We start from the raw sequence: 12507 nt of genomic DNA, 5'->3' as shown, positions 1-12507 counted from the left end.
CAAGTATTTGTTCGTTTGTTCATCTATTCATTTATTTACCTACTTGTTTATCTACTTTCTCACTTCTGATTTTAACCTTCATCACCAAAAACATCATCACCAAAACCATCCTCCTGACTTACTGATGGTAAACATGGTAAACATTATACCATGTTGTCGTTGAAATGTGTGACTGAGAAGTCGGCGGATAACGAGCATCGATAGCACACCTCCGAACTTTGAGGGCGCTGTTCCTTGCTACTTATGCAGGGCTCTGCTACTAAGTTCCATCTCAAGCACGGACTGCCTGGCTTTTTGACATTTCTACTGTTTATTATGACGTCATATTCCTGTTTCGATAATTCTACATAAGAAAGCACACTGTACCTCTTGGAATGTCTTGTCAAGACTGATTTACAGGAAACGATTGACATAAACAATGGCTTGAAGAAAAATGGGTACACACGGGGGAAATTCCGGCCAAATTTTGGTCGTCTAACAAATTACCAAGGTCAAGAGCGTTTCAAGTAGGTTTTTTTTTTTTTTTTTTTTTTTAGGTAAAGGGAAATTCTCTTTTAGTGCAGTTATAAGTTGGTATATAGAAGGAAAGAGTGAAATATGAGAAGCACTGCTAAATCGGCTTGAAAGTAAGAAAGCATTGAAATTTGAAAAATTTGCTTGTTTTTTTCTATAAACTGAGCTGATCACTTCAATATGAAAATTCAATTTTTCTGCTAGATTAAAACATAATGTTGTTACTGGTTGAGTTCCTTAAAAAATAATGATTAGTCAGATGTACGAGGATTTCGAACTGGGTCATAATTAAGTTTAAACGAAAAACTTAAAATCCACGATTTTAGGTACAACGTCTACATTAAATTGTGAAGAAACAGCATTAATTTACTATTTGCACACTCATACTGACTCTTAATAAGAACTGTCAATGAAAATTAGCAAAATCTCACAATTTCACAATTTCCTTAATTTTCATCTGATTTTGATCAAATTTTCATTGTTGTGTTTAGAGAATCCTGCTCTTTCTTTTCAGACTAACTTTTGATTGGATTGGTATTTCCCTCTAAGCTCGATGCTAAATCAAAGATTCTCTGACAGAACTTTGTCATGAAAGTGTTTTTGAACTCCACAGACAAAGAGGACCTGCCAAGATTTCGTTTAAACGTTGACGACTTTCAAATCATATTTCAGTTTGTTGTCTTTTGAATAGAAATCATGGCAGACCTTTGAACCTGAGAACAGATTTGGCCAGTGTAGCAATGAGATAAGCTCTGTTTCGCCATTGGTATCAGAAAAGAATCGATCATCGTGCATTGATCTCTGAAGTTAGGAAGATTTGAAAAAATAATGATATTAGTGACAAGTATTACACTTACAAAACAACAACAGTGTAGTGGTAATCGGTCAGTAGTGTTTCCATTGAGTCTCGTCCATTGGCCTTCAAATGAAGTGCATCTTTTCTTCCAATCATTGTTGTTTTTACACTCGTCGGGTGCCAACCAATCAGGATGCAGAGTGGGCGGAAACTTTTCTGAAGTTCACACTGCCCAAGAGAGAGAGAGAGAGAGAGAGAGAGAGAGAGAGAGAGAGAGAGAGAGAGACAAGCGGCTTTCTCTTCCCTCTGGGCGGGGGTACTATGGCGCCGTCTGCGTCGCAATGATGACAGTATTTCCGTCTCGCGTATATATCGCCCTCAGAGTCTTTGAAATGCCATTGTAGTTTACAAACTGATAATGCGTTTCACACCTGTATATCATATGACTTCTCCTGTTTCAGATTTCAATAGAACACACTTTCTAGGGAAATTCCCCTTCATCAGCCCCACCTCTGATTCTCTCGTCAAGCTGGTATCCTGTATCATCAATGATTTTTAGATGCATGTTAATGGGTATATTTCAGTATCTGTAGTACGGCAAAAATAAAATCAAAAAATACATTATCATTAATTTGTAAAACGGTAATACGTGAGATCTACAATTCAACATCTTGGTCTGGTTGTTTGGTTTTGCATTGCTTTGTTTTGTGGTGTGTGTGTGTGTTATTATCATTGGGTTTTTGTTTTTTGTTTTTTTTTTGTTTTGTTTTGTTTTTTGTTTTTTGTTTTTTGTTTTTTTTTTTGGGGGGGGGGCAAGGGGACAAAACACATGTCATTCGCTAATGCCAAACATCGACGTCCTGTACACGTTTTCCGCACACAATCAAAAATGCAAGTAATGAACTTCATTCACTTCAACATTTGGAACGTTTTTGCATGTTTGTAAAGAATAATTCCTATGTTTGCAAAGAGGAGAAATTGAATACACTGCCCATGTGCGGCAAGAATTTCGAGCCATAACGTAGAATGATAGATGCGAATAGCGGATATGATCCTGTCTCGAATTAGCACACAAACAGGTAGTTTCATCATTAAAGTAAGCACATGAAAAATGACATTTGGAGGGGGGGGGGGGGGAACACGACAGAGATATCCGACATTCAATTTGTGAGTTGCTATAGGCTAAAAGCTTTAGTTCATGTTCGTTAATGGAGTCCCCATACATTGGCGGTGAGGTCGAGCTGTAGAGATTAGGATGCAATGTAAATTTTATCACATAATACAATCGTTCAGTAGACTGTGGTTCTAAAACACACACGTGTAAATGAGAGATTGTCATGCATGCTTATTTATTCAAAACGGTTGACAGCTGGTTGAAAATGAATTTCGATCAAGTAAAGCCCATTTTTATAGATGTATTCAGATCGTACCTCAGTTTGGACGATTGTAGAAATGACAAAGACAAGACGAATTAATTTCTCATGTCATGTCCCTCTTTGTTCGTTAAATTGTGTTTCTTCTGACGCAGCTCAAACTGTTTTCTTGGCACGAGGCACTCTTTGCAAACGCCAACCCTATGGCAGATGAATCGAACACTCTTCACCCACACCAGTTTTTGAAAAATATCATATTGGTCGAGCCTCTGGCTGGATGGCCGATGAACGATCGCACAAAACAAAAAACAAAACAAAACAAAACAAAAACAATAAACAAAGCCGTTGTTTGGAAAAATTTGACAATGAAAATTCTCAAGGAAAATATGAAAATGTGAAAATTGGCTCTCCATTAATTCCGAAGGGAACACCCACAGGTTTTCTGTGAACAAACAGAAAAGTGCAATGACCAAAAAAAAAAAAAAATGTACCCCCCCCCCTTTTCCGGTAAAAAATGTTTTTCGTGCAACGAAATTTGACCCGAAATTGTAAACAAAATGAGGTGTATTTGAACTTTCCCCGAAGATTTCTTTCACAAGGGGTGTTTGTTTGTTTTTCTAACAAATAAACAAGCATTAATATCATGACATTTTTCATTTTCTTAAATCTTCTCAGATGGAAACTGAAAGAGCATATTATATATATATATATATATATATATATATATATATATATATATATATTTATATATATAATATATAATTCCGTGAAATGAAAACAACAATTATCTTAGTGATAAGGTTTGGTTAAACAGACCAATATTTATTGTAGGAAGTCTGCAGAAGCACAAGCTTACTTGAAAATACGAAAATGTTCAAAGTACAAATTGGGCACAGATTGTTTCAGTGCTTTTGGCACAGTTGAAATAATGCCTTTGAATAGATTTCGATGAGTACCATGAGATGTATTGCATTTACCCCCTCACCCCCTCCCCTCGAAAAAACAAACAAACAAACAAACAAACAAACAAACAAACAAACAAACGGGGCGGGGTACTCACAAGAGATCAACACAATTAAATCATTATCTGTACCTAAATCTAATGATTTTACATTCATCTCTTCCATTAACAAAAATACAGAGTATGAAGATATAAATTGACGTTTTTGCATAATTTTGTTCTTGTACATGAAATGGCAAAGGTGACGAAATATGTTTGAAACTAATGTGGCAATTAGATAGCAACCTTTAGAATAAAAAAAAAATAGGACGAATATTTGTTGGTGCATTTTGTTATTGAACTAAGGTCCTATTTGAGTCTTGTCACTTTACACTGCAGAAAGGAATAACCTAACAGTTCCTATCAGGGCTCTCCATACGTTCCCCTGTCCTCTCATAATTGCACGTGATAATAAAAGAATTAATCAAATGGTTCATATCAGAGACCCTACTCAGTGATTTCCCCCAACTACCAATTGCAAGTCATACCAGGACATTCATATGGCCTTCCACCTTCATATCACACCGATTCACAACACAAGAAGTCTCTACTCTCCCTCCTTTACACTTGACTTTTCACATTTCCCATCTCTTTTCTCTACGTGACAGTTTATTTCAGGACTACTCACATGATGTACTGCAAACTTCAAAATCGCCATATATTTGTTTTGTTTTGTTTTGATTTATTTTTTCTTCAACATAATTTCACACATGAATCAGAATTTATTTCACTCATACTTTAAAAAAACATCACTATATAGATTACAATGATTCAATGGAGAAAAAAAAAATAAATGTGTACATTGATTCCATTACCAAAATATATTGTATTACCAAAATTTGCAAGAAATTACCTGAAGACATTATGAAAAAGAAGGACTGACACTTTTAGCGAATGTATGAACACGTGGCAGCCCAGGAAACCTATCTACGTATATCATTTAGCTAAACAGAATGTAGCAAAAGTATCTTAGACAACCAAATGCTGCTATGGATATGTATATGCGTGTATTATTTCGGATATCTTCATTTTCTATATTTTCTTTTTTACCAAAACCTTTATATAAGCTAGTAGGGTAGAGAGGGAAAACATTCTTTGTATACAATGTATGTCACGAAGGTATAATGCCTGAAAAGCTACAATTCAATAGCAGTGCCATTATTGCAAATTGCAAACCCTTTCTGAGGATTCAAATCTTATGAAATTGATGCAAATTACTAAGAGGCCTATTTTTTGCTGTGTGTGGTTTCATTTAGAATTCATTTAATACCAAGGCCCTATATAGATAAGATAACGGGATAACGGGTTTGTTCTCCAATACTGACAATGCTTTTCATGTGCCTATATCACGGATAAGTATGACGGCTAATATACGACACGATTGCGGCGCTTTAGATACTAACCATTGTACATTAAAGATTCGAGACACTTCTTTTTTTTTGGGGGGGGGGGAGGGGTAGTAATCAGTGTCACAAATTACCCGATATTTGGTTAATTTCAGCAAAGGACAGGAGTATATCGAGTTAAGCTCATTTGCACTAACTAGCCTGTTAGTAACTAGTTGATTATGTAGTAAAGAATTCGGTTGAAATGTTAAACAGTGTCGGTAAATCGTGTTGATGAGTATGGCTTCAAATGAAATGATTCTGTCGCACATGCTACTGAACAAACTCGAAATGTTATTTGGCTTTACCCTATAAATATCTTGGGAACTTACGAAACGCACTTGAGGAACGCTTCAAGCCTTTGATTTCAAGGACTTTCTTACAAACAAGTCTACGTTAATTTTCCTTTTCGATATGAAAAAAAAAAGGAAAATATCATCTATCATTTAGCTTAGATTAAAAAACAAAATACATGTGCAATTCTTAGCTCAGGGATTTCTATCGAAGAGAAATGTCTCAACTGAAGGTGCTCTACCAGCACCTCCGATAGCACACTCTGAAACCATTCACATACGCGCAAACGTAAGCACAGAATCTTCCTCTCTCCTGCCTCCCGGACATCTCTTCATCCGTTTCCACCTCCAGCCACAGAGAGGATCGACCGCTGCACATCCCGCGGATGACAGGTCCGTTGACGGTCTGGAGGTAACCATCCGGGATCGTTCCAGCAACTCGGTAGTTTCCGGTTCCTGCCTTGTCCGAGACCAAGTCGATGACCTGAAAAAAAAAAATGGTCAACGAAAATGAGGAAGAATGTTATTTAAACTTCCCTGCGCAATCGATTCAGCTCAAGGAAATCAACCATACAGCAAAATAAAATTAGAATTACACAACATGCGGAATGAGTAAGTGTGAAAATTTGTGAAACATCTACAGCATGTTTTGGGGGCTAACCACACAAAAATACACATGAAATATATTTGAGATTATCCTAGACATCAAACAGTAAGGTCCAATTAGATTTCCTTTTTAAACTGTCCACAAGCTAATAATAAATGGTTCTAAAGCCAATGGCGATAGACGTAAACAGCGTGGCGTACAAGAACATCCCCACGGCAACCTCCATTTCCCGTAATCACATACGTTCCGCCCTCATATGAGTTTAAGGCCGTGTCACAGCTTTCCGGGCAAGCCACGCGGGCTTGGGGCGAGGAGGTAGTTTCCAGCACGTAGAAGATTTTCCGCGGGCGAACAAGAATGTTTGCAATTTTCGCACTTGTTTCTTACCTACTAGACGCCTGCTACTTAGCTTCTACTGGCGTGCATTCCGTGTGACCTGCGTGAGAGCTTTGAAACCGATCCGTTTTCTGTTACGAGTGATTTGTGGGTACTGAGAAGTACTTTCGTTGGAGTTACCTGCAAGGTGCTGCCGGTAAGGGTCTCCTACTGGTGTTCTGCGTGTACCTCTGCGAGCGAACCCCCACGACTCACTCGGAACAAGTTTTGAGCATACTCAAGGCCTTGTCATACCATATCTGGGGAAGTTTTGCGGCTTGACTTGCAGGGAAACAAATTTGCTACCCGGAGCTCTCCGCAGTTGGTCCGCACCTGACAGTACCTAGCGCGTATCTCGCCTGTAGTTGCCCGGAGGTGCTCACGCAAGTCCAATTTAATCGCAACCAAGTTTTGAGCATGACCAAAACTTTTTCCGGGTGAGCCGCGGGGATGCTCGGAGAGGTCCACGCAGAACGCCAGTAGGAGGCCCTTAGCGGCAGCACTTTGCAGGCAACTCCGACGAAGGTACTTCGCAGTCCCCGTATGCAGCCAAGACAATGACATTCCTTGGGACTTTGCCATTACTTCAGAGGAATTCCTTCACTGAGTTGTCAGCCCCCACGCGACTGGTACAATGGTCACACAGTATACCCGCAAGTAGAATTTAAGTAGAACGCGTCCAGCAAATGAGACATATGTACTGACTCGCCCAAATCCTTGTTCGCCCTCAGAAATTGCCGGTATGCTGGAAAATCCCTACACGCAACAAGCTTGCGTAGCTTGCCCTGAAAGGTGTGACAGGGTCTCAACGTGGTTGCGGGTAAAAAGATTTGCGTGCACACCTCCGGGTGACTACGGGTGATATACGTGCTAGGTACTGTCATATGCAGCTCATTCCGGGGACGTCCGGGTAGTAAAAATTGTTCTTTGCAAGTCGCACGCAAGGCTTGCCCGGAAAGGTGTGACACGGCCTTTACATACACACACGCAAGATCGATTTTAAGAATAATAATTATCCTTACATCGCAATACTCTCCAGATAATTAGATGCATTTTTGCCATAATATTATTGTTCTTATCTAATCTGAATAACGACTTTGAGGTGATGATATTATAATTTGTTTTACACATCATATCAACATAATTGTCGTGTACCACTGAACACACTTTTACAGATCAACATCACAGCACCACACATACTCATATCACTGTGTACCCTCTGCACTGCTATTTTACTCTTGACTATGTGAATGGTGACATAGAGATATACCTCAAGATAGTCTTATTTTACGTCATAAATTTATCTGGGGCTATTTTCCTAAGTATAAGCTCTACTTACGGAGGTTTCCCCTGCATTTCCAATTTTATACAATATTGTACATAATACATTCTTTAAACCAATTCGAAGGAACACCTCATTGTGTACAGTTTACCTTCACTTTGACGTTGTTCCATATTTTTTCTCCCAACACGTTTTGTGTCTTTGTTTGTTTGTTTGTTTTTAATTAAATTAAATTAAATTCATTTATTTTCATTCTTCTTTTTCCAACAAAACATAACACAAGATAAATCAGGTATTGCATCATAAACAAAAACATTTCCCTTTGCAATCATGATATCGATAAACATAAGAGCGCAAACTGGCAAAAAAGGACATAATACAAAGCCATGCTTCAGTTTTAAAAAAAAAAATGAATAGAAAGGTCCCCTAAAAAGCAAGGCTTGGATATTGCGAACCACTCATAAAACTTATGAATTACTTATTTACAAACACTTGTGACAAATATGATATACGACAGGACGGGACAAAACAGAAGAAACACAACAACATGACACAACTTGCCAGAATAGATGAAAAGAATGGAAGGAAAGAAGGAAAAAGAGAGAATGAGAGAATGCCTACACGCTGAACAAGGGAAATGGAACAGGGGATGGTAGAGAATTTGCTTCATAGAGTTGGCGCTGTATGCAGCTGTGCAAAAATTGTGATGATTGATACGATTGTACGATTAATACGATTGTACCCAACAATATGTAGTTTATATGCGTTGGCACTGGTTGAAATTCATAATATAATTAATGACATAATGTATTGTCGAATTTTGTTATTTATTGTATAGAAAAAGAAACGTAGACTTATCTGATCTGGACACACACCCACACGCACACACACGCACCATCACACACACACACACACACACACACACACACACACACACACACGCACACACACACAATTGCAGGCATTTGCATACCTGATTGTGATCTTTGCTCCTGATGAGGTTTTTCGTGTCCTCCGCCATTTCGTCTCCCAGGGCGAAACCCACGCACGAGTTCTGATCGTGGACATTGATAAACACCACATTCTGCGGAAAGAATATTATATCGAAACAATACATATTAATAAAGGAGGATATGAGAACTGATTGGCATAAAGAATACGACAGAAAAAAAGAAAGAAAGGTGAATGGAGTGTAACAGACATAACCACACTGAACTGTATTTTATTTCGTTTAATATCGTCATGAAAGTACTTCGCTTTACACCTATGCTCTATTCATTTTGACAATCCAACCTCTATATAATCCCAAGATTCTTCACGTACAAGCAAAGGGGAGGGGGAGGAGGAGGGGCAGTATTGGACCTTTAACCCCTGCCCACAGTGCCTGCCCACAGTGCCCCCCCCCACCCCACCTACACACGAACAAAAAGGTTCCATAAGTTCTTTCTCTGAATTTCAAGTTCTAAATAATCGTTTTTTTTTGGGGGGGGGGGGAGGGTTCGCTGCACTAGCAATCCCTTTCATGTTTATGATACGATTATGCTAGGAGTGTCAGTGCAGAAATACAATTTAACGAATTGGATATTTTCACCTTATCGTATATTCATATCACACATTATCTGCATGTTCATTATCATGTAATTGTTGTGTGTCATGGAAAAATCATATGAAAACAGAATGGAATCAGCACAAAATCAAACTCACCCGATCGAAGTCGATGGCGATCGTGGCTGGCGAGCTGCCGCTGAAGTTACCAGGAGCGTTGATGAGAACAGTGTTGAGGGCGCTGTTGTAGTTCATGGTTTCAGCGGTAGACTCTCCGTTTCCGCCCCTCAGCTCTAGGTTCCTAGCCTGCAAATCAGGTGATCAGAAAGCACGGCCTTGACTCTGTGAACTAGTCGGTTACTTGTATACATTACTGTATCATGGTGTTGCAGCTCATGTTCGGTCAAGATGTTAGAAGATTCAGGGCATATGTTGACACTTTTCAAAGGCAGTCTAATGTGAAAAGCAGATGCAGTACGTGCTCCATGTATAGAGGACTCAGAAGCACGAATAAAAACGTTCAGTAGAAATCACCTAGAGAGATCTGTAACAATGTTCTCTATTACAATCCTGTCAGTCACGTCAACATGGAAATAAACAAATGAAGAGTTTGTTCGCAAAAACCGGTAAGTCCGTTTTTGAAGATTTTGAAGTACGGTCTCTGTCATAAAGTACAAAATAATACCTTTTAAATGATATACGGTATTGGTCACAACATAGACGGTACATTTTTGAAGTTATGGTCGAAAGAAGCAAAAATTTTCTTATTATTCTCTTTATTTTTCTTGACCTTTAATCACAAATATCTCCATTTGGCAAATATGGACTTATCGATTTTTGCGAACAAACTCTTCAAATGGAACTATCAGATAAGGATAATTGTAGTTTATTGATTAATTTTAGGGTTAATTTCATGGCAGACATTATTTATGCTACAGAAAAAATAAGCATTACAGTCTAACAGAGCTTATGCCTATTTTTTTTTTTTAGCTTTTAAGTCTCCGTCAAAGCTCGTTTTGAATATCGTAATTTACATTTTTAACTTTCATGCGATTCATGTAATATGATAATTTGCAAATAAGAATTTCCTAATCTATGAAGACCTTAACGAATTAGTGAAATGAAGTGCATAATTGAAAAGTTAATTGGATACTACGATATTCTTGGAGACGTAATAAAAAAAAATACTATCACAGCTTCAAGGGGGAAAAATATAATCTTTTCTTTAAAGTGTTTGTAATTTGTGGTAAATGAGCTGGTCATTAATCTATTTTTTGATCTACCTATCTATCTATCTATCTATCTATCTCTCTGTCCATCTGCCTATGCCTATTCTGCGGGTAAACCACTCCTACGTACAAAACTTAAAAAGAAGATCTTATAAACAACAGCACAAAGAAATAAAATCTTAATGATGTAAGTGATTACATTATTAAGTAGTCATTAATATTTCCTTTTCAGCAGAGCAGTACAGTTGCTATATTCATAGAAAGGCATAGGAGCAGAGGTTTCAAGAACATTTTTAATACTTGACATATGAATCTATACATAGATAATCATTATAGTATCTATATATGTATGCAAACGATGTACTCACTGCATTATGATCAAGGATCTGATCGCGTGTTCTGTCCGGGCGACCACCGTTGGGTGGTTGCTCACAGTGAGCACTCCCCTTGTGAACTACTACAGTGATTGTGATGGCACCGGCTACAAGAAGAGCTGTGATGAGTACAGCGGTACAGGGGATCCTCCACAAGGCGAAACGCGAGCCTCTGGCTGGCGCCGTGTCTTCCTCTATCTTGGCGTACGCTGGCAGAGACGAGGGATTGTCGTACTAAGGTAGGCAAGAAAAGAGGGCGTTGTATAAAGTTTCGGGTTTTTGGAGTGTGAAAACTGATGAACAAGAATGAACTATGCGCGCACTGAAAACGCAAACACCTGAGAAGAATTTAGAATAATTATCAATGTCAATCTTGTCGTAATGTGGTCATTGTTATTGTTGCAATAGTATATCTGTCAATTTATTTTGTCTTCAGTTGACGGCTGCGAGGAACAATGGTTATTGTTGCTGTTTGAAATTGGAGGATAGTTGTAAATTCCTTGAAAGATTGCAATGTGATTGCAAAAAAAAAAAAATGTGTAATCTACTTAGCATACCATGACATATTTTTCTGCATCCAATTGGGATGCACAAGTTAAGTAACCTCAAAAAAAAAATGAGAAGAATGATAAGAATAACCCTGTAGATCCATTTTTTTTTGGGGGGGGGGGGGGGGAGGATGTTAAAAGTCAGTTTAGAGAGCTTACCTGGGATCCTGATTTGTCCATGGTGAATTAGTCGTATAGTCGATGAAAGACTCTCAGTGGAAGAAGTTGCAAGGTTGACAGTTGAAGGAGTTGGTTGTAGTTCTGCTCACCGTTCAGTTGACTGATGAAACGACACTGCAAGTTCACTTGATTAAAAAAAAAAAAAAAAAAAAAAACTCAAATTTCACTCGAAATACTCGTGCTCTGATTGGTTGGAACTAAATCAATGGAGTGCTCACCCAAATCTGGCTTTCATTCAATATGATTACAAGTTTCACTGAAGATCCGTCCTTGGACAGAATGTTTTACCCACCTTGTAACCCTCTCTGCTCGACCGAAAAGTATTTGGCAAAGCTAGGGTAGACAGGTTCCTCGGGTAGAACGGTGTCAACACTTTAGAGGCTTCCCTGGTTAAAAAGAAACATTATTATCGTTGCCATTCATATTTTTATTGGTTTCACTATTATTGTTATAATAATGATAATGATAACAACAACAATAATAATAATAATAATAATAATAACAACAATAATAATAACAACAATAATAATAACAATAATAATGATAATAATAATAATAATTATTATTATTATTATTATTATTATTATCATTATTGTCATCATACTATCGCTATCATTTATTGTTATCATTGTTATGATTATTATCATTATTAATATGGCCTATTATCATTATTCCCATCATCATCATTATTTTATCTTGAATACTCCTGCTACGCTACTATATGTGACAGTGCACCTCAAAACAAACAAAAAGTCGCCAGACATGAATTTTTAGTTAAGTCCATATTCTGAAAGAGCAGACTTTAAGCTTTAAAATGATGTATAACTCAAATCAAATGGACTCTCCTAACCTATCTAAATATTGGAAAGAAAGCACAAACTCAGCAAAAGTGTGAACTGAAAAAAGAGGCTCTGAAGTACAGTGTCTATTCAAGCGCTTAATCTTTTAAACCGTGCTGGCTGTGCGATGAATGGGACAAAAAAACAGGAAGTAAACCACCAGAGTAA

General features: G+C 37.8%; 1 protein-coding gene across 1 annotated transcript in view; it reads right to left on the bottom strand.

Annotated features, from left to right (window-relative positions):
* LOC139743593 (uncharacterized) overlaps positions 1-11500 on the bottom strand; it is a 30487-nt gene extending 18987 nt beyond the window's left edge. The window contains exons 1-5 of the mRNA XM_071654068.1: positions 11480-11500; positions 10767-11006; positions 9329-9475; positions 8598-8708; positions 5650-5844 (exon numbers count right to left, since the gene is read on the bottom strand). Of these exons, the coding sequence (XP_071510169.1) occupies positions 5650-5844; positions 8598-8708; positions 9329-9475; positions 10767-11006; positions 11480-11500 (714 nt within the window). The remainder of the gene's footprint in view (positions 1-5649; positions 5845-8597; positions 8709-9328; positions 9476-10766; positions 11007-11479) is intronic.
* Positions 11501-12507: the final 1007 nt, after the last annotated feature.

Source organism: Diadema antillarum, unplaced genomic scaffold, assembly GCF_040938485.1.
Source record: "Diadema antillarum isolate AM-2024a unplaced genomic scaffold, OU_Dant_1.0 seq00001098_RagTag, whole genome shotgun sequence".
NCBI classification, from domain to species: Eukaryota; Metazoa; Echinodermata; class Echinoidea; order Diadematoida; family Diadematidae; genus Diadema; species Diadema antillarum.
This window is presented reverse-complemented; position numbering and strand designations above follow the sequence as displayed.